The sequence below is a fragment of the Lygodium microphyllum genome, chromosome 8 (genome assembly GCF_053477565.2).
Source record: "Lygodium microphyllum isolate KBCC chromosome 8, Lygodium_microphyllum_v1.1.10, whole genome shotgun sequence".
Classification (NCBI taxonomy): Eukaryota; Viridiplantae; Streptophyta; class Polypodiopsida; order Schizaeales; family Lygodiaceae; genus Lygodium; species Lygodium microphyllum.
Genome location: NC_141142.1, coordinates 58,014,401 through 58,037,429, shown reverse-complemented (window position 1 = coordinate 58,037,429; position 23,029 = coordinate 58,014,401). Strand labels below are relative to the sequence as shown.

The 23,029-nt window shown below is 39.4% G+C and overlaps 1 protein-coding gene across 4 annotated transcripts; it reads left to right on the top strand.

Annotated features, from left to right (window-relative positions):
• The first annotated feature begins 5,761 nt into the window (after positions 1–5,761).
• Positions 5,762–22,666, top strand: PECT1 (phosphorylethanolamine cytidylyltransferase 1). Of its 4 annotated transcripts, XM_087682961.1 has the most exons (10): positions 5,763–6,702; positions 7,030–7,265; positions 13,015–13,196; positions 14,575–14,646; positions 16,944–17,011; positions 17,182–17,302; positions 17,417–17,482; positions 20,992–21,074; positions 22,021–22,143; positions 22,237–22,666. In XM_087682961.1, exons 1-9 carry the CDS (start codon positions 6,347–6,349, stop codon positions 22,106–22,108), a joined length of 1,272 nt encoding a protein of 423 aa, XP_087539087.1. In that variant the 5' UTR covers positions 5,763–6,346; the 3' UTR covers positions 22,109–22,143; positions 22,237–22,666. The 4 variants fall into 4 exon arrangements, 3 of the variants coding, with proteins under 3 accessions (XP_087539087.1, XP_087539085.1, XP_087539086.1); XR_015691609.1 differs by lacking the exon at positions 22,237–22,666 and having other exon boundaries at positions 5,762–6,702; positions 20,925–21,074; XM_087682959.1 differs by lacking the exon at positions 20,992–21,074 and having other exon boundaries at positions 5,774–6,702.
• Positions 22,667–23,029: the final 363 nt, after the last annotated feature.

Genomic DNA, 23,029 nt, shown 5'->3' with positions numbered 1-23,029 from the left:
AACTTGTAAAACCTACAATTTTGCCATTCTTGAATTTCAATAGTTCTTACATTACTGTGGTTCTGTAATGTATGTAATTCTATAAAGCTACATATCTTGAAAACCTACATCGCTCGAAATCTAAATTGTTGAAAGCTTGAGTAGAGTTTAGTGAAAAGTAAATGATGCATGGAGGAACTTAGTATTTTTCAACACGGTGTCAACTCAACTAATATTTTGCTATGTTGTCGACTTAGGTAATCTGTTAGTAATAAGGAGATCCTAGATTTTTGTTATGTGGTGTTGGGTTCATGGTTGTTAAGGGCCAACCAATGAATTTATTTCCAACATATCTCATAAAAATATGCATTTCGTAGTCTCCTTGGTGGACTTGATGTTCATCTAAGCTTAAGAAAGAGCCTATATAAAGAAGGTCATCTAGAATTGGAGACTCGAGATGACATAGCCACTTATGATGGTGAAAGAATTCTTAACAAATTAAGGATTAAGGGTACCTAGGGATATTGCATCCACTTTGTTAGGTCTTATAAGAAGTTACAATAGTTTTACTTACACCTAATGTATGCCCAAATCTAATAACAAAGCCTAGCAATCAACATTGCACTCAACATGGGAAGCCGAATGGTAGTCAATGCATTCTAGATAGGACTTGAAAACATTCCTAGTCCATTTGGGTACCCAAGAAGAATCTGACCATAGCTATAAATGGACCACAAGAGGTCACACCCACAAGATTCCCGCAATCTCTACTCCACACGTCTAGATTTATTGAAGCTATTATTGTTGTAGTGGAGCTAGTTAGTCTAGAGCATAGTCATATTGCTATTAAAGATATCTCCATTATTCCACCCAAATGGACAACTGTTTGAAAAGGATACATATTAGAAATAGCCACACCTCTCAAAGAACTTGCTTTTCTTTTTGCAAAATCTACAAAATTCACTTGGAAAAGCAAGTAGACTTGAAATTATATAGCAAAGATGAGCTGCTTAGCATCTGTAGGGTACACTTCGAAGAGAAACATAGCATGAGCCATTAATTGCCTAAGCAAGAGGCAGTGCTCAAAATGTTTTTGTCTAGTCTTTGACCATTTTGCCATTGATAATCTTACTAAAAAATATCTCACAACCATCCAAATGTCTCCCACTTATCATGTGAACCCAACTTATGATGTTATAGCCTTGTAGTGCATAGGGCAACAACCTTTATGGAAAATTTCCTTCTTACAATGAAGTGTCGTTTGGCACTTTTGTAGCTCCACCAACCTGCAACTCTATGCAACATGATGATGTTGCATATTGTACATCACTTTCTTTTTTACAACTATAGAAAGACTAACTTGCTACTAACATAAACATAATAGTCTAACCATTAATCTAATCATCGTGTTGACCCCCTTAATACATTGATTAGTGTACTCATCATTAACTAATATAGCTAATCAACTAATTTACGTGTTAAATTTGAATTTTCTCAATTGAATCACTAGTTAACAAAGTGGATTAGTTGATTAGTATGATATAGTTTAATTCTTATTATGTGATCATTAATGGATATCAACTAGAACCCATTTAATTATCAATCTAATCTTTAAGAAACCTACTAAAATGTAATTTTGCCACTACTACTATCACCACCATTACATAATGTGAATTAACCAATTAATAATATATAATCCCCTCATCCACATTGTTGAAAATCAAGTATACTCTAGCTTTAGATCTTTTTCCTTCTCTCTCCTCCTCCTCCTTGAATCCGTGGCTTTAGTGGTAAGAGAGACATGGTTCTCAATTATTTTCTTAAGCTTTATTGGACCCTCACTTCATTTCTTGTTGGATCTGGGTGAGTGTGAGTTTGCTCTTGGACTAAAGAAGCATTAGATGGAGGCCTCACACATTTGAGTGAGTGTGAGATGAGAGTAGCTAGTGTCAACGCCAATATTTTGTGTAGCAATTGTGTAGCACTACGACTATGCATGGCCGCTTGAAGAAAAGGTAGCGAATGGCTTGGATGTATTATCACTTGAAAGAAACCTCACATCAAATGAAGATGGGAGCGACACCATTTGTTGGTGAATAGAACTCGAGTTTGTAAGAAAATCATTTTTAAAATATTAGAGCAACCTAACTTGCTTGCTTGGATATTGATATGAGAAGTCAAGCCTTATCTTCTTAATTTTTGCTTGCATTAAGTGGGTTTTCACTTCTTGCCCTCCCCATAGTTTTGATTCCTCTTCCATTGTTTCATGGTTCTCTCTCTCTCTCTCTCTCTCTCTCTCTCTCTCTCTCTCTCTCTCTCTCTCTCCCCCCAATTGTTTTTGTGTTTGTATTTTTTTCTCATCTCTAAACATTTGCAAATTTCTTTGTAAAGACAAGATGTGTTAATGCATCAAATCATAACTTATCAAGTGTTCATGATGTTTATCTATTCATGCAAGTGAAAAACTTCATAGAGCATGCAAAGTCTTGATTAGGACATTGATGGCACTTTTTAGTGAGATTGCCTTGCTTACTTAGTATATTTACGTTCAATTGGGCATTCCTTTAGCCTTTTCAAAAAAAAAAAAAGATTCCACAAACAATAGTATTGCTAGGAAGTATCACACATTCAATGAGGCCTTCCTTTAACCTTTTCAATTTCTTTCTCCCCCCCAACAAATGTTTGTACTATTGGGAAGCATCACGAGTGATTCAGAAAAAACTTGATGCAAAATAACAGTAACTACTTGCATACATAGATTTGTAATGAGTGTCGTTGTTTGTAAATATGCACAATCCAAGGCTATTGAAAGATGAGGCATTCAAGTATCTCAAATTTTCATGCTAGTAACCAAGGAAGTGAAGGGGGAATTTTAGAAAGTTTGAACAAAGAGTTAGAACTTGATAGTATACAAAGGTAGAAGGGCTAAGGTTATTACTAAACAAGTTGTAGCCACCCGATCGCCTAACAAAGTGCTTAATCACTTTGCAAGAGTGTAAGGCACAAATCCTTTCATATTTTTCTTATTTTAATGGCCATAAGGTTGTACAATTGATAGCGAGGGTCATAGCTACTCAAAACTTGAACTTCAATATCGATTCTTAAAAGAGGATAATAACTATGTATTTAGAAGGTAGGAGTTCACAAGTCACATTGGAAGTTCAAAGCAAGGGATCGTAATTGAATGCTAGAAATATCAATAGTTGAAGTAAGCAATTAAAAGACTGCATTATTATTATTCTCATAAGTATGAATTTGATGAACATATTGCCTTTTTATTTATTTGAGCCAAAAGGCACACTAATAAACCTCATTTTGGGGTTAAATTCAATTACAACAATTAATTTGGTTTTCAAGTATGATTGAACTTAAGAGTTTGAGGATATCATATAAGAATTCAGAACATTGAAGACCATAAGAAAAAAGTGGAAGATCATAATAATATGTGAGAAAGTACGAGTATTTTCCACCACTAGGTCACACAAGCATTTATTTCACATCGCCTCAAGCTTTATTTAAGGGACCCTACCATCCCATCAAGCTCATATGTGTTATGTAAGGCAAAATCTTCCCATGTCATTTGACCTTATTGTACACAAATTCCTAGAGCAATAAATTATGGCTTTTGTTGATTCACAGTACAACTAATTTTACTTGAGTTGTCATTTAAAGATTCAAATGCATGGAGTTCATAAATAGAAGCATGCTAATAGGTTTGTCATTTCAATTTAGCATGCCAACAAGGAGAGGTAACAAGTTTTGATGCTTAATGATGGTTGGTTTCTACCTTATGCCTGTAGTCGCAAACTTGCCTTGTTTGAAGCCTAACATCAAATTTTTAGAGGAGGGAACCAACTATTCACTTCCTTGTGAATGGGAAATATGGAATATAATGGGAAGTGTTTTAAGCCTTGTTTGAAGCTTGATATCAATCCTTTAGGGGAGGGAACCAACTATTCACTTCCTTGTGAATGGGAAACATGGAATATAATGGGAATTGTGTTGAGAATGTAGTAAAAGAAGACCTCTAATTGTAAAGGAGCAAATGAAATGAGAATGACATTGTTTCACCCATTGAATAGCTGAAACATAATGAGTTATATATTGTCATGCATTTCAAATGTCTTTTGTAGTAAAGACCTCTCTCTCTCTCTCTCTCTCTCTCTCTCTCTCTCTCTCTCTCTCTCTCTCTCTCTCTCTCTGTCTCCCCCCTTGTGTGTGTTTGTGTGTAGATTGATCAATGCTTGTAATATAGAACTATGGCCATTGAGGGTTGAAAAATGCTATTGGGACTAGATTGTCTACATTGTAAATTCCATTTCCTACACATTTGCACAAATGGTTTTTTTTTCCCCAGCAAGATGGACCTCTTTTCATAAGCATGGGCTTAGGTGTTTGAACGGGGAGGCATGTGTTTTATAGTGTAAGTGTGAAGGTGAACATGGTTGTGTACGTGTTTGTGTGTTGAGGGGAATGGTTTGGTAGATATAATTGTGTCTTTCAAGGAAAATGGTTTCATTGACAGAGGAAATGTGTTTATGTGAGTCAAGGGTAGTGGTTTGATTTATAGAGGGTTGTGTGTATATATGCATTCGAGCTAATCTCTTACCAAACTTGACCCCTATCAATAGGTCAAAATTATTTTGGATGAGAGAGAGAGAGAGAGAGAGAGAGAGAGAGAGAGAGAGAGAGAGAGAGAGAGAGAGAGAGAGACCCATCACACATAGACAATCCTTTGATCCACATATATACTTACACGCATAGGAACTTAGTGCCTTCTTGTAAACAAGAGAGATAGAACACTACACACACAGAGAGTCCCATCAAAGATAGACAATCCTTTGACTCACATATATTCTTATACATATAGGAACTTAGTACCTCATTGTAAACAAGAGAGACAGAACGCACGTGCGTGCACACACACACACACAGAGCCATGTCCCCCTCTAATAGTCCTAACGATTTCTCACTCTAATACCCATGATTCTCAAGTGTGGGACATTGGAATCACACATAGTTTTAGGACCTCTTTCCACTTGCACTACATTTTCCAATGTAGATGTATGCTAACCCGATTCAAAGGATAAGTTACAATAGACATGGAGTCCTCTTCTCTATTCTATAGTAGATATTTCAAAGATTAGAGCCATGTGCAACTATTGTGTGCATACTTTGCAAACACATGTGTACACTAGGGAGGAGGTATGAAGAACATTGCATGGCATCATTCAATGAAGGAGAGGAGCATGTCGAGATAGAACACACACTTTTAAAAATAAGATTCTATTATGATATTCACTTGCTTTTTTCACCTTCCAAAGCATACTTAAAAACCCACTAGCAAGTCTGGAGTTAGTTTATGGAAATTACCTAGGATTGGAAGGAGGCTAGTTGGATCTCTTAACCGTAACATGTAATAGATTTTGCTTGGTTCTAAAGTGAGTTGGAAGGATGTGTGGAAACAAATAGAAGTGATTAAGGTGATGTATCTATAATATGGGATGCTCTCATGAATTGTAAAAGGATATTTTCATAGCTCGGGTTCATGATAACCAACGTGAAGAGAGAAGAATATTTGGGTACAATGCGAAAGCGGCCTTGAGGGCGTGTGGATGGCAGATGCGGTAAATTGTAAGTAAGGTAGCGCAATTGGGCACGTGGGGGGGAGGGAGAGGGAAACTCAAAAGGCCAAAAGGAACCCAACAAACAGGAAAACAATAATACAATACAAATAAACTGTGCGACGAAGCATGCAGGCGCACATGTAGCCCCTTGGCATCGACAACGTTGCGAATAATGAATAACAAGAAAAGATTGCGAGACGATGGGATGACCGTGGCAGCGACAATGATGGGCATTCTCTGTCTCGACCAACAACAATCGTATTAAAGAGCTCGCTCTCTCTCTCTCTCCTCCTTTTTGGGTTGCCCTGTTCCGCACACAAACGCACACGCACAGGCTTCCTTCCCTGCTGCCTTTTTTTTGGGCGCGAGATCGTTACAGGACGCGAATTTTGTGTGCCTAGATAGGCCTACAGGGCTTGTCTCATCTTCGCAGTCTCTGGCGAACCTTCCTGCCCGTTTTTTTCTGTCGAGGTGCGGCCATATCTGAGAAGAAAGCCAATACATTGGAGAGAGCCTGGAGGACATATTCTGCTAATAGGGCCCCTTCACGTAACCCTCCTTTTCTCCTGCTCGTCGAGACAGAGAAAGGGGGACCTCTTTTCTGTTTTGGGGCTCAGGGATAGGCCTCTGTTTTTGGCCTGTTGCGTTGCCAAGAGCAAGTATCGGAAAGAAGGCAAGATCGAGGCCACGAGAGCTGTTTTGGTGTTTTGCTCTCCCTTTCCTCCTTCTACCCCTGCAATATGGGGTTTGCAGGAGAGGACATCAGATCTTCAGAGTCCCTAGTTCACAGAATAGTTGGTGGCTTCATCCTCACTGCTGCCGTCCTCGGCATCTCGTCTCGCTTCCTCGGCCTCGAGACCCTGCCATTCCCCACCCTCCCTTCCATTCTACCCGCCATGAGTCTCTTCCCCAGGAAGAAGACTGAGAAGAAGAAGGTCCGAGTCTACATGGATGGCTGTTTTGATATGATGCACTACGGCCATGCCAATGCTCTTCGGCAGGCACGTGCTCTTGGTGATGAGCTCGTGGTGGGCGTTGTCAGTGATGATGAGATCATAGCCAACAAAGGCCCCCCTGTTATGTCGATGCAAGAGAGGTACACATTTGAACTGAGCTCCTTACTTTAATCTTCAACTAATTATAGGTACTGCACATCCAGACGGAGCTCATTCGTACATCACTAGCAAATCACTCCTGTCTCTGCAGCATGTGCCGTTAACTTGTTTCTCTGCAATCAATCTCTGCACTTCTCATGCCTTGACATCAATTGATACTGATTCTTTACAATTCTTGTATATGTTTTGTTTGTATTGTTATGCAACCGTTCAGATCACAACATATTTTTGTAGCATGCTGTATCGAGAAGGACTGGAACATAAGTTGGAACTGTGGCCTTATTTTTCTTTGAACTGTGTGGATTCAGGATGGTCATGGTGAGTGGTGTGAAGTGGGTGGATGAGGTCATTCCGGATGCACCATACGCTATCAATGAAGATTTTATGAGAAAACTGTTTACTCAGTACAGGATAGATTACATAATTCATGGAGATGACCCATGTTTGTTGCCTGATGGAAGTGATGCTTATGAACTTGCAAAGAAGGCTGGTCGATACAAACAGATAAAAAGAACAGAGGGGGTTTCAAGCACAGACATTGTTGGTAAGAGGAACTTCTTTCATACTTTTGGTCTGCTTGAGCATGTTCAATATTTTATAGTGTTCAGTGAAAAATGAAGATTGAAGCCCCACTTGATTTGAGTTCACTGGCTCTTGTGGTCTGTCATGACAAATGTGTGAAGTTGAGAAATTAAAAGGTATTCAAAGAGGTAGTAACACAGTGAGATATACCATTAGGTCGTAGAATGTTACTTGCCAACCTACTGTTCATTCACAATTGCAGTTCAAGCTCTCCTCTCTCTCTCTCTCTCTGCCTCCCTCTGCATCTTGTTATTTGGACCCTTTGTACAGACTTTTCTTGTTTCTCTTAACACTTCACTCTTTTGCACATGATGGCTGCTGCTGCCTGATGAACTACTGTAGATCTTCTTTTCGGTACGACTCCTCAAAGTCAGCTGGGTGGAAAGTGTGGTTGGTGCAACTAGGGCTTGTAAAGATGTGCATCCTTATCTAGTGAGTGTTCTCAATTATGAGAGTTGTACACACGCTTCATTTTTTGGTGTCTAAACAGCTTAGTTGCTTTGAAAAGGGCTCACTTATTTGTTTGATAATTGGACCCTGAAAGAGCTAGCTTTGTTACATGCTATTAGCACAGCCATCTATGCCTTGTTTTTTGAGGATACAACTAGGGCTATGCTTTTGCAAATAGTGTGTCAATTTAATGTCTCTTGAGCTTGGTTTTTTCTAACCTTTTTATTATACCCATTTATTCCAAGATTTTGAAGTAGATTTGAGGAACGGAAAGCTCCCATGTTAATTTTGATGTTAAATGAAAACTATGACACATTCATAAATAGGTGAAGGGTAGGACCCATAGCAGTTGACTTCTAGATGCTTGATTGAAAGTTGAAGTATCTCTTTGTGGCTTCGCCTTTCATGTGCAGGTACTTGATCTCACATTTTGTTTAGCTTTTGAGTGGCTAAATGAACCTTGTTTTTGGATGTATGCCCAGGATGAATAGGTCTAAGAACATATTGTCTTTAAGACTTCCAAAGGCTTCATTGGGTCTTGGTCCTAAATCTTAGGCCCATGCAAGTATGGGTCATGGGTTACCTTGCAGGTTACTTGGTGGATGTCAATGCCTTGAAGACTTTGATTTGGAAATCGCAATCAACTCATCAAGAAATACCATCTCCAAACTGAATTGCCCATTGTAGGTTGAGCAAGCTTTCAATGTAGGGAATGACCAAAGTGGAGGAGTATAACTTGAGGGAATAGGTGGAGAATGTGACTGTTGAATAGAATGTTTTTAGGTCATAGACTCCTTGAATATGAGACCCCTTTTCAATATTGAAATGCTCTCAGGGAAGCATTGGATTTATGACTATTTTACTCATGCGTGATGAGTTGTGGTGGATGGTGGAGACCTTGCACGGTGTTGTTGTAGCGTTCGTGGTTAGAGCTCCATGAGTGATGATTACTTTTCTCAATTTCCCTCTAGCTATGATTGTGTATGAGTGCAAAGAGGACTTTTTTCTCCCTCTCCTAAAAGGGTTTGCTCAAGCAAAGCATGGCTTTGTTGCAAGAGATTGACTTGGCTTAAGTGGGCTGCCTTGAAACTTTCCCTAGCTTGGTCAAAGAGACTTTACCATTGAGCTAGTTCTTGGAGTGTTATCACCTCAAAAGCTTCTTTGACCATTGGGATAGTTCTTGGAGTGTTATCGCCTCAAAAGCTCATTCAAATGAGGAGCCCAACGAGACCTGAAGACAACTCAAAGATCTATTATAGTGAAGATTGAAGGCAACGAATGGTCTAACTCGATATGAATCATGACATATGTTGGTGGCAAGAGAGAAGGCTACGGTAATAGATAGACCTAAGAGAACTTACATCAGCATGCAACATGTAGAAGACATGAGACCATAGAGAAGCCTAAATTGGTTGACAGAGAATGTGCAAAAATCTTGAAAGAAGGACCTTGCAAAGTTTTCATTGACTTTATGATAAGATTCATAAGTAAGAGATTGACCATGCAAAATTACACACACACACACGCACACGCACACACGCACACACGCACACACACAAAGGTTCATAGATTTTAGATCAATGTTGAAATGTTTGGTATTTTGATTTTGTTTGCCATTAAGAAGCATAGGAGCTTGTGTGTCTCTGTGGATATGCAACAAACATGCCTTTCAAGGATAAGTTTTAGTTGGCCATGGATTGATGGTTTGTTGAATGAACAAGGTGCCATGATGATTTATGATATGTTTGGTCTTGGTGTAGGTGTAGTGATGATGGTTATAGTGGCAATGATTTGATGGCATATGAGAGATGAAAACTCAATTAGATGGATTATGCCACCTATGGGGCTATTGTACATGTCGTAAATAAGTGGAGGCATACCTTATTTGTCAGGTTTTAGAAGCAAGATGCATCAACAAACCTTGTGTTGCTTGCTTATTTATTCATAGCAGAATACAACTCCTTGGTTCTAATGATTGCTGTCCTTTTTGAAATTGAGCTTTGAGGTTAAGTATATGTGTCACTAGAATGAGAAATGAACGTAATGATTTAATTAATCTTCACAAAGATTTTTAATTAAAATGAATTTCAATTTTGGTATCCGTAGCTCTTGGCATGGCTACCATTGCACCGGTAGTGAAGGATTTGATAGTGGGCATGCAATGGACAAGTCTATATGCTATGTGATACAAGAGCAAGGCGAAGTAACAAGGTGCAATGTGAAAGTTTTGTTAACTTGAAAGTCTGTACCTTAGAATTCAATTACATTTATGATTGCAAGTTGTGTGGCTTGCTTAGTAAGCAACTTATTTAAGGTATGCAAGTTATAAAATAGGCTTTGAGCTTAAGTTCAATCCAATGAATGAGCATCTCACTTATGATTAATGATTAAGTCATTAATTGGTTCTTAATAAAAAACAAGATTTGATGAAGGAGCAGTTGGTTCTCATTTGTAAAAAAGCTTATCTTGTTATTTGGGGATCCGTCTCTCTCATTTGAGCAGCCAAGTTTAGAGACAGCCATTTATCTTTTCTTTCTTGCAGAAATTGCGAGTTTTAGTGATGGAATATAAGTTAACACCATGGATAGAGTGTGGACAATAGCCAACCTTATCCTCTTAACATGGGGAATCCATTTGGTAGCTTTGTAACTCTGTTTAAGCTTTATAGCAAGGTATGCTGCACGCACACACGCACACACACACACACACACACACACACACACACATGAGAAAACTAATCACATCACACTATGGGTTGAGATCCTCTTATGAGATTTCTAGCCTAGTGCACTTTTTGGGCAACTTTGTTGCGAAAAACACAATGCTCTCACAGCTTCATAGTGAGAATCCCTCTATTTGTAAAAGGAATAGCATGGGATTATATGAGAACCATATAGGATATTTGTCTATAATTTTGGTAGGTTGAAATGTTCATTCAACATTTTTGAATACTTTGAAGCTGGTTGGAGGCAAACATTGAAGGTGACAAGGTCATTGTGCACCAAAGGATTAGTTGTATCACGAGAAATCACTGAAATACAGCCATTTGTAACCGATTTTGAGGATATATTAATAGTCTAAAGAAATGCCAGAAAGGGCACCAATCTTTGGGGACAATAGGTGTACCTTGTCATTGTTGTGTAGGAGCACTCTAACTCCAATTGTGTGTGGATTTTTCTTGCTGAATTTAATGTCAAGCTGAATAAGTGTTTGCTAAAATGTGGTCTATTTCCCTTTGGGCTCCCGAAGGCCGGTTTCAATGTGGCTTTGAGAAAGTAGTGGAAGCATTGAGCAAAAGATCTTGTGTAGTTATGTGGTCACTTGCATGAAGTTGACTTATTCAGTCCTCTATAGGAGTTCTATGATAAATATTGCTTTGGAGTTGTATCAAGTGCTTGAAGGATATTTGTTTGTAGCTTGTACTGAAGAGTGGTTTAGATTTACTATTGTGATTTACTTTGTCTCTCTGCTGCTGGATCATAAATGGGCTATGATTCTGTAGGCATATGCTGCACCTATTGCATCAGTCCAAATATGATAGGCTTTTCATCCAAGAGATCTTTATGGAGGGTTTGCTGAAGCAGAGTGAGGTTGATCAGTATTCTCTAGTTCACCAGTATTTTATGTCGATGGCAGGAAGCTGGTGTTTGCTATGAGGTTTCATTAAATGGTCAGAGAGTAAATTTCAATAAAACCATTATGAATATGCTTGGATTTTCTTGCAAAAATAATCAAGCTGCATGGGTTGAATAGCTGGGAGTTCTCTGCATGTGATCAAGGAATGATGTTTGCTTCTACCAAGCTGATGCCTTTTGAGTTGAGATGGCGCACCTAGTCACCAAGACTTTAATTGTCATAGAGCCTTGAAAACTTCATAAAGAACCATGTGAACCAGGTTTCAAAGAATATTTGGAGGGCAGAAGTTACACCAATAACAAGAGGAACTTAGGCATGAGTTGGCCTTCAGTGATGGACAATGGTGCTATTTTAAAATCCAAAAACAGCAGTCGAAGCAGTTTTGGGGTACATCTAAGCAGTAGTTTGGGGGTGCATTAGTTTTGTCTACTTTGGCTCTTTACCTGTACTTTGGGTCTACAATGAGGCTATGTACTCGAGAACAGCTGCATGTCTAGTTGGGGAGTCTGGAGAATATAAGGCACCTTGTGCCACTGATGTGAAAATTGGTATTTTAGGCTCGATGACCTCTCTTGATGGGTGGGCATGACGAGTAGATATATGGCTGGCCTCAATTTGCTTTATCAGGCAGATCTAGACAGATGGGTCCAGCTAAGGCAAACCTCTCCTCTTCAATGCTATTCACTAGTCTTGGGGGTGCCGAATTCCTGGTTTGTGGATTGACTTTAGGAGATTTGTTGTTAAAGGATTGCTGGATGCTGATTAGAGGATTGTGGAGATAAGAGTAACAGGTGTATCTCCATTGATACAGAATACCTAGAGTGCAGGCACTTGCTCTGGTCTGTACAGTATGGATACACTGTTATGCAGCTGTTTCTCCTTCTGTATTCCATAATACTTCTATAAATACAGAGTTTGAGGGATGTTCTCTATTGTTTCTTTGTTGATCGCTTCAAGTTGGGTATGTTTAGGAGATGTGCGCCTTAAACTCCTTGACCCTGGTAGGCTGCATTCTGCTTACTGTTTGCTCTATGTTGTAGGAGTGAAAAACGTTTTGGTGTAGCAGTTGTTTTCTGAAGTAACACTTCAGCTTAGAGATGGGGCTGCTTGAGTTCTTAGTTGCTGTATAAAATTTTGTCAAGCTTTAAATAGGAATCATTGTTTCAAATGCAGCTTGGATGCTCCATTGACATTAGTGAAAGTCTAGTTGCAGCTTAGATACTTTGGTGGTTTAGCTAATGTATTGATATAGAGATGCTTGAGGTCTTAGTTGTTGTCTTCTGCAATTAAGACTTCTTTGTTGAGAAGTGCTTTCCTGTACAACGGTCAAATTAGGGTATGGTATTTTGAATTTCATGGCCGGGACATCCTCTAGTCTTGGTGTCACAAACACTCCTGTATTTTCTAAATTGGTTTTTCATAATTTTCCTGCCTTAGCCATTACTTTCTGCTGCATTCTTAGCTGTTATGGTGCCCAAAATTGGGTTTTACATCATACTTGTGAACACTATAATGGTTTAGAAGTGTTGACTTAGACCTATAGTAAGATGTATTGTAATGCTTAAATAGGAACACGGGTTTTTAGTTTGAAAACTATGATGGGCCACCCTACTTGCTTTATTTGGCAGGGAGAATGCTTCTGTGTGTGAGAGATAGACCTACTGAGAGCCAAAATCATGCATCCTTGCAACGCCAGTTTAGCCATGGACACAGCAACAAGGCAGAAAGTGGTTACATACCTAGTGCAACCAGAATTTCACATTTTTTACCAACCTCAAGGCGGATTGTTCAGTTTTCCAATGGCAAGGTATTTTTGAAAGTCTTCTTTTTTTCTGATGGAGACCTTTTTTATCCATAATTCCTGCAGTCATCTCGATTAATTAAGCAGTTGCTTATATCTATCTATATCACCCGTTATTTTTGTTCAAATGTCTTGTTGTTCCCAAAACTGTGTTCAAAAGTTGAAACCAAAATCTGGTCTGTCATCTTTACACAGGCCAGGTCTTATTTGTTGCTAGTATGTGGCATCTGGTCTAGATTGTGGCATCCTTTAGTTGGTACCAAACCATAAACTCAAGAATCAAAAGTTGAAGTTTGTACTTATCTTGTGAGTCTTATTATACTCTGTGGGCAGTCGGTGATGTCTGCCATGGGTAGCACTTTCCATTGAAGTTGTGAGAGCATGTCTATAAGGGACAGAATTCTTTTAGTGGTTCTGCAGGATCTGTTTGTCAAGGTGCTGTACTTTGTTTTCAATATTAATGTGTAGGTCGTTTATATGAGCAAACTATCCTCATGCAATATGCAAATTGAGTAGAGTTCCGTGAAGTACTTGAGATACATCATTTCTGAATTTGCAGGTTTAGGAAGCAGTGTTCCTTTATGAAGGTCCTAAGTGATAAGGTTTTTTTTTTTTGAAATATAAAACTGCACCATGGTAGAACATATGGGTGTGGTGGCTATGGTGTCAGGCAAAATTCGAATAAAATCAAAATTTCAGCTGATCTTGACCTTTTGTCTAATTACTGTTATCTTCCCCTTGGCTTCCAACAATATTCAGCAAGTACTTACAACAACAGCAGCAAAAGCTTTTCCTCTTCTACATTTACAATGCTTCTTGACAATGCTGTACTCTTCCTGGATAATTCAGTGGCATTTCAAGTTGTCCCTGTTTTGAGGTCCCACAGCGTTTATAGTCCCTGTTATGTTACTTTCATGTGGTGCCATATTAATTGCTGGCAGGGCTCACATGCATGTCATGTGGAAGGCACTGTTAATCTTTGACACAAGTCATAGCTGTTGAAATGCTTGTGGAGCTGTTTGATGGATGAGAACAATTTCATATTTGTCAACAGACAGAAAGGTAATGATTTGAGTACGTGCATAGATAACTGGTTGACAGAGATGTATGTACCCCATATACCTAGGAGGTGAGTATGGGCACTTGACATTCTGTAGGTGTAGGGTGAAACAAACGGTACCTGCTAACAAGTAGAAAGCTTCATTTAGTTTATGCAGATTACAATTGTTTTAGATTCTTCCACATCACCCTTGAGTTGAAGGTTCCATGATGTTTGAATCTCATATTGAACAGTCATTCCTTGGGCTGGTTGGTGTGCTTTTGTTTAAGGTATTGTGTATATGCTCCTAGTTGAAGGGTCTAATAGTAACTTGATTTAATGTAGGGTCCTGGACCTGATGCTCGGATTGTTTATATGGATGGAGCTTTTGATCTTTTTCATGCAGGGCATGTAGAGGTATGTGCCACAGTTCACCAGTTTTGCAAAGCTCATTTGCAGTGTGATTCTGGTGGATATTCTGCTGTTGGCAGAGCTTTTTGGAATCAATTATGGCCAGTTGTGCTGTACATTAATTATGAGATGTGATTTGATATTTGTGTGTGCTTCTGTTAAACAACTGGGGGCAAGTGTTGCATTAGAAGTGTTTTGCATGGCTGAAAACTAACCGTTGCCTTCTCTGTTTCACTTGAGATAAGTTGGTAATCTAATCCCCTGGATCATTAGATCTTTAATTCCAAGGTGAAGAAACAGTCTGAGAATGATGAATTAGTGCCAATGTTTCGGTTCTAGGAGTACCAAAAAAATGTTTTTTAAGTGCTAACTTGCATTGAATACCACACAAGAACAAATATTTGGCTTCCAAGGTCCGTGTTACAATTTTCAACGATCAAGTGGTTCTTTGGGCTTCAGTTGTACAAATTTGAAGGATCAAGTGGTTCTTTTGGCTTTAGTTGTACAATTTTAGTAGATGCTTTCATTTATCATCACATTGACCTTTTATGAATGTCTCCAAATTATAGAAATTAGCAGGATCAAGTGGTAGTTTGTGCTTTAGCTAGCAAATTTAGTGGCAGCTTTTGTTTGCTATTACCTTTCATGATGTTTATGTAAATGGCATTTTGTTGGTCACCATCTTTTGTTAATACCTTTCCTTTAAACAGAGGGTGAGATACTGTGTGTTCTTTAGACTTGGGAACCTAAACTTGCCTCATGTCAAATCTTGTGACTTGTTGGGTTTTATCATCAAAGTTCTAAGTTCCTATAAATGGGAAGGTTGCATGTGTAAAAGTGATTCCATCTAGAGGATTAAGTTTTCAATTAGGTGTCTATATGATAGAGGGTTATAGGTAAAGGGGTCAATAGAGCGACATCTAATGGTGCCTGATTAGGTATATTTTTTCCAAGGTAGTTGCATAAATTTCTTTAAATAGTCAAGGCCTTGATTGCTCTAATCTTCTGGACTTGTTAGAGTGCTGATTTTTGTTCGATCAGGGCTCTGATCTTCAGTCTTCTTTGTGCTGATGCTATCAATGGGAGAGTCACTTTTTTGAGCGTTGGTGGTCTTTATTACTGTCCTTAGAACAAAGGAACCGATGATCCATTTATCCTTCAAACTATTTGCACAAACACACAAAGACTCTACTATGTTTTGATGTCGGACTGCTCCAACGGAGTGGTCAGCTAGAGTGCTGCAAAACAGCATGTAGATACTCCGTGCACATTGGATATAGCCAGAGCTGGAAAATGCTGTCACAAACAATGAGATCATCAATCGCCCACTGTTAGATGGCTGATTGATGCATAAAACCTGCACAAAATGCAAAGGATGTGTGGTCTTCTCTTCATAGCACTTCTAGAGTCCAGGTTCTCTCCTTCAGCGAGGATAACATGTGAAAGTGCGCAATAGAAGAACATGAACACGGATAGAGAAGGGAAGAGAGAGACTGATATAAATGGAGAAAATAGAAGGAGAAATCTGCACTGATCTGAAAATGGAATGTTCAATACTGTGTGCTTGCTTGGAGCCCAATGTCAGTGAGGGCACTGGATCAGGCTGATGACAGAGCAGAATGCAGGCTGATGGGGGAAGAGTGCTGATCTGCAAGACAAGATGGCTGCCAAGTGTTGGGGGCGGACAAGGCTGAATGAAATGTATTTCCAGAACTGTGTGTAGCACCATTTTCTCAATTGTATGCAAAAGAAATTGCATTGCATTCTTAAGTAACTTCCTTCTGAAATTTCTGTGAACAACCCATAATGTTTTTTGTTTCATCAAGAATCATTTTAATGGAATAATGGGGCTGCCATTTTGTCTGTTAGGGGAGTTTAGATTGTGTATAACATTAGCTGCCATCTCTACTTTCTTGAATAGTAATAAGCTTTCTTGAAGGGCCTCAACTGTTCAAGTTAGTATGGTCTTGGCTCTATTTTGGGTTGATTGGCTCTTCCCGCTTTTTTGAAGTGTAAATCACAGTTTACAGCAGGGTAATGTGGATTACACAAGCTATAGTTTGCTGTACACGTGGCTGCTTGTCTCACAGGCTGTTGAATTATCCATGACTAAAAAATTGTTGAGGTTCCGGAGCTATTCTCTTGTTAATAGCATATATATTTATAATGATCAGGCACATAACATACCTAATTTAGCTCACAGGAATAGCCTCTTAAGGCCTAGCTTCTCAGAGCCTTAACATGTCTTGCAAAATATCTTCTGTGGATGATTAATGACACCTGTACTTAATTCATGTGCACAGATATTGCGATGTGCGAGAGAGCTGGGTGATTTTTTACTGGTTGGCATTCATACTGATCAGACTGTCAGGTGTGGCCTTATTGATTTCACATATTGCCCTTTTTTTTGCGAACAAAAATGAACTTGTGAGCTTGTCAGCTTCATTGACTGATAGCACATAGTAAAGTTTAACTTTTATGCATGTTATATGACTCATATATGTTATGATTCTGAAGAGACAAACCTTCAATTTATTACAGTGGCAACAGAGGACCTCATCATCCTATTATGAATCTACATGAACGAAGCTTGAGTGTTCTTGCTTGCCGATATGTGGATGAAGTGATTATTGGTGCACCGTGGGTGGTCACAAAGGACATGGTGCATACTTTTATCTGTTTTTTCTTGGGGTGTGGTTGTTGGAAATGAGTGAACTGATGGCTTCCATTTTATGTAAAGTAATATGTAATGTTTTCTACTTTGCGATTTGTACAGATAACCACCTTCAACATTTCATTGGTTGTGCATGGAACAGTGGCTGAAAATGTTGATTTGATAGAGGTAAGCTGTTTTCACATGGTCACTGACAATTCTGATTTCATGAGTTAAGTTGGTTTCTGAAAGTTTGTAACTGCAATTGTTGAATGAGGGTCGTGGATTTTATAGAGCTGATTGAAAGCTGCTAGTCAGAATCCTTAATTTCATACTTATTCATAATATTAACCTGTCTTCTTTAATTTCTTTAGTTTTTCTAGGTTTAAAAAAACGAGCAGACAATTGTAAGGTGACAAACCAGTGGATTGTAGTGCTGTGGCAGAAGATGTATCAAACTCTGATTCAAGGACTTATTGTCTTTTGTCATCTAATTCTTTATCTTCAGTGTTGATAGGAGTTTATAAGTTAGCTGTGCATGCCCCTTGAAATTTCTAAATAATTTTGATGCATAAAGAAGATGTGTCATGTGTTGGATGGATCCTAGCAAGGTGTCATAATGGTATGACAGTCTCCTCTTGCTCTCCAACATGTGCCATGACAACATGCACGAAATGATCAGAGCTTGTGGAGTGATTCTCTGCCTTGATAGGCTCTCTCTGTTCTTGCATATCATGATATGGGAGTCTAATAGCATGAGAAGAGGGCAAGGGGGCACATGTAAGTTGGCGTTGGGAGTTAGTGGTAAGTTCTAATTGCTATTATAAAAGTTCTCATGTGTGGAATTGAATATTGATGGTTGTTGGTTAGGTTTGGCATGCTCTCCGCTACCATCTTATGCCTTGAGGGAGTCCTCATTAGTGCTACCACTTCAAGGACATGGTAGCACTCTCTGATATGACAGTGAGAGTGCATTTATGTTTTCTGAAGTGTTTTATGCAGCAGTTACAGAGGGAGAGTGGAGAATTTTGGTTTGGAGCTACTCTCTTGTTGGTCGACATGTTTGGGGCTACTGCACACCCATTTCCACCATTAGATGCAGTGGTGTGATGGCCCCACACATGTGTCTAGAGAGAGGGATCACCAGTTGTAGGTGGATGTGATTGTGGAAGTGGTGAAGGCAAGGGGTCCATTTATTCTGCCTATTGAAGTGACCTGTTAGTTGACTTGTCTGTGCCTCACCCTCAATTTTTGAAAGGTGATCATCACATGGATCCCTAAACACATGGATTGGGTGGCAGCAATGATTTGGCGTGGGTAGAGTTTATTTTTGCCTTAACAAATGTAGGTCGACCCTTTTGGGTCAGGCATTGCTAGGATTGGGCCAAGTGGTATATTTGGGTTGGATAGGAAGGTTCAATTGAGCCATGTCCCATTTTTTTATCACAACATAGCTGTTTTATTAAATCAATCAGTTGACATGGTGCTGTTTCTAGAGGCAGCCCGTTTACAAGGGTTATGCCCTAGCCCCATTTGGACAAGCGTTGTCCCTTTTGTGGTTTGGGCCATGTTGGGTTTAATGGTGCTTGTTACCTCTCATTTGGACCTACCATAGTTGCCTCTTTGGGTTGTTCCTCATTCTTGGCCCTTTTAGAGCAGATGAGTGGTGTGCCCACTGTTGCACTCATTGATAGTACACACCCGATTTTACTGGTTTTAGGCTGGCAAAGTCTTGTCTACATGTCTAGGTTAGTCTTGGCTAGTTTGTCATTGGTGAATCCTGGTTTGGCCTTACAATGACCCATTTTGATCCCATGTTCCATGCAGTTCATCCTATTTGGTGGGTGGCCAATCTTAGGCCGCTGTGACAATTGCACTGTGCGGTCCTTTTAGGCCTGGCAATCACACTTCCAGGGTGTATCCTGATTATGATCTGTTGGAACTCATCTGGAAAGGTCATACCCCATTGTGATGTATTGTTTGGGTTTGGGAATGTCATCGTGAGCCCTTCGTGTGGGCGAGCTTGTTGTGCATATGTCCATGGTCCTGTTTGGACCTGTGAGCATTGGTGGTCCCATCTGGGTTCATGGTGCCCTGTTTCACATGGTCGAACCCCATTTTGGTCTGGTGATGCTTGTGTTGAGACCCATTTGGGTTGGGCAGGCCCATTAGACTGGGCACTTTCCCATTTTGGCCCAGGAATCTCTATTAGGCGGGACTTCTACTCTTACATTAGTTAGCTCAGACATACACTCTCTCCTCCTCTCTTAATACCTTACTTGTTTTACCTCCCCTTCTATGCATTGTTGCATCACACAATTGTCCCTCCTCATGAGAGTGGTGGTGTAGGCAGCCATCAATATCTAGAGGATGGGATGATCAATTCTTTGAACTCCACACATACACATCATACCCATGGGGCCACATCTTGCTTCTGTCCAGTTATTGATTCATCTCTTGATGGCATGTCATTGACACATTAATAGAGATGATTTGATAGCTCAAGGAGTCATGAACTACACCTTGTTTTCCTCTCGTGGTCGTATTCAGACAGATGCTCTCTTCTTGCTCTTATTAGGATGGATTGAAGAAACTTAAATGCTGCCTCTTGGTTGGCATGGGTGGGAAGTTACTGCATGGTGACAGCATTGTGTTAGGATGGATTGAGCAAACTTAAACACTGCCTCTGTTACTGCATGGTGACAGCATTGCAGTTTGTGCCATTAGCCTGAACCGGGTTTCGTGTTTTATACTGTGTGCATTTTGCACAAGACAATATAACACTTTTTAATTTGGACTTGGGAAAGAAAAACTTGGATGCAAACTTACTAGAATTATACAGACTGTGCTAAAATTGTTGACAACACTTTTGCATATTGTTTTTTTGATTGATGTTGAGTAGCACTACATGGTATTGTGGGATCATGTTCATTATTCATAGGACTGGACAAATGAGGCTTTTGTTCTTGCCATGTTTCCTCACTCAATATGGCCAAGTTTAACCTTGAGGCAACTACAAATTTGTTATGGATTCTTAGAAATTTTGGTGGTGTTGTATTGATGGCTTCTGCATTACTCTAGGATTTTCCACTTGCAGATGATAGAACTTGGACTAAGAGATCTCTGTACCCATATCAATGGGCAATAATCTTATGAAGTATTTCTCATTTTTCTATGCGAAAGATTTTTCATGAGTATTTAATAAAGAAGTTTGATTGTCCTGATAGACGGAACTTTGTTTGGGCTGTAGGACATCTTTTGACTTTAATTAAGGGCCCTAGCTCAAGCCCTAAAGTTTTTATTCGACAATAATTCTTCAGGTGAATTATGCGATAATCCGAATTTGAACTCCATGTGAGCTTCTGTGGATCACAACCACGACACGCTCTGCACTTTGGGGCATTAGACAGTGCTGTAGTTGAACCATCTAGAATCCATTAGTACCCCAAGATTTTGAACTTTCTATACATGCCTTTGCCCTATAGATGTCGTCTAAGGGACGCATATTATACCTACTTGATTTGTCTTGTGCCTGATAGCCATCTCGTATCTTGGCAGCTTTGTGCGCTTTGTCGGAGGGAAACTGATGAGATTGCTATATCAATGAGACTGTTATCTCGTATCTTGGCAGCTTTGTGTGCTTTGTTGGAGGGAAACTGATGAGATTGCTACATCAATGAGACTGTATCTTGTGGCAGCTTTGTGTGCTTTGTTGGAGGGAAACTGATGAGATTGCTACATCAATGAGACTGTATCTTGTGGCAGCTTTGCTAATCCATTGGTATGCTGCAAATAACCTTATATTCATCTCATTGTCTGAACGGTCCAGAGGTGTACATGGATGCTCTTTAATGTAGGCAATTTTTTTGGATGTCTCATATGCCATCTCTAAGATGGACACTCTTATTTAATGGTAGCTGTTTGGTTGATCTGATTGTCTCAATATGCGATATCCTCTCACATGGAGTTGTTGGATCTCAATCATATTATCTTGGTTGCTAATACTCAAACTAATCCTGGAAGAGGTTTGAATTCATGCTCAAATTGGAATCCAGCCAATTTTTATTGGACATTCTTTAAGGTCATTGAACCTCGATGGTTGTAAGATCTAGAGCTCGATTTTGCTGTATTCTACCATAAGAGTGCCCTACTGTGCTTGTTGCTTGCTATAGTAGCATCTTTGAGGCCGATGCTCTTATGTTCATGAGGATCTTGGCTGACTTCTCTCCAAGGGCACTGTCACATACATGATACATCCAAAGTGTGGTGGGATTCGGCGAATGATAGGAACTAGTAGAGCCTAGAAAGAAATGGTGGTTGGGATGACCAATGTTGGCTACAGAGAGTGGAATAGTATTCCATCTGGGGTGGTTTACTTTTTGGCAAGCCAAAGTATTCATACCCATCAATAAAGATATTTGTGTTAATAGTGAGTATGATGCAATTTATGCAAGACATCTAGCATGCTGGTACTTGACTCTGGCCTTGCAAAATTCAAATCCTATATTTCTTTGGAACACTTGAAGCTGGATATGACAATTATTCAGAAGAATTACAGTCATGGATACATAAAAGAGATGGAGACAAGCTGAGGGTTGAAGATGCCTGTAATAACTTGATTCATTAAGAACACTGGTTTAGGAATAAAAAAAATCCGTTTGGATAGAGATATGGATGTGCACCGGTGTACATTTTTGACTGGGGCATCTAAATGTTGTGTCTTCCAGGGAGAGAATGATCCTTACAAGGCTGCAAAAGCATTGGGCATTTTCAAAGTCATTGAGAGCCCGATGGATATTACGACCACCACCATAATCAAAAGAATCGTGGCAAATCATGAAGCTTACAAGGTTAGTTAGTGTCCACATTATGGCATTCATATGTTGTGTATCATTATTTCCTAAGTTTGAACAACTAATTGTGTTAAAGTTTGTGTGGTTCAGAAGCGAAATGATAAGAAGGTTGAGAGTGAAAGAAAATATTACGAAGCGAAAACTTACATTTCAGGTGATTGAAGAAGTTTTGTTTTCTCTCAGCTAATTGAGGGAGAAGTGCATCCTCTTGATACATTGAAATTGAGTGTCTATTTTAGATCCCACGAAAATTCTGGGACATGTAACATATCACAGTGCAGGGCCTTGCAGTAACATACAGGTTGGGGGCCTTTGCAGTACCTTAATCTTTGCAGGCTCACTTATTTTTTGAGAGATTTTTACTTTACGGTGTGTGCTATGTGCCTCTAACCATTGAGACAATGAGCATCGTCTCTAAACATCTGGACAAGGAGCTCTCCTATACTTCTGCTTCTGGTATTGGATGTCTTGAAATGATCCACTCTCTGTTTCAATGGAGCCATTATGGCAGTTTTCCACATACATGACATGATATTTAGTAGGGGAGATTGTGTTGCCTTCTCAAGTTTATGACGTTTGTTTTCAAGGAGTAATTGATTCGTTTGAGGCAGTGTTTTAGGATGAAGGATGGACTATATGAACGTGTCAGTATAGTGCATATTTTGGCATCTCTTGTAAGCCTTTGGATGTGATACAACTTTCTGGGAGCATTTGCTTCTTTTATCAATGGGCATTCTAGTTGTAGATGCTGCCGAACTACTGGTTTTAACTTTGCAGTGGATATGAATGAGAAGATTGTGTGTGAATCACTGCAACTTTTGTCAGTTAAACGAAACCTTGTAAAACTATAGAGCTGTAGGGAAAGTGTTAAGTTTTAGAGCAA

Excerpts from the sequence above, each read along its gene's own strand:
- PECT1 (XM_087682959.1), top strand. The coding sequence starts at position 6,347 with ATGGGGTTTGCAGGAGAGGACATCAGATCTTCAGAGTCCCTAGTTCAC. Across the intron at positions 6,703-7,029 it reads GTTATGTCGATGCAAGAGAG|GATGGTCATGGTGAGTGGTG; the intron begins GTACACATTTGA and ends GTGTGGATTCAG. Across the intron at positions 7,266-13,014 it reads TTCAAGCACAGACATTGTTG|CAGGGAGAATGCTTCTGTGT; the intron begins GTAAGAGGAACT and ends TGCTTTATTTGG.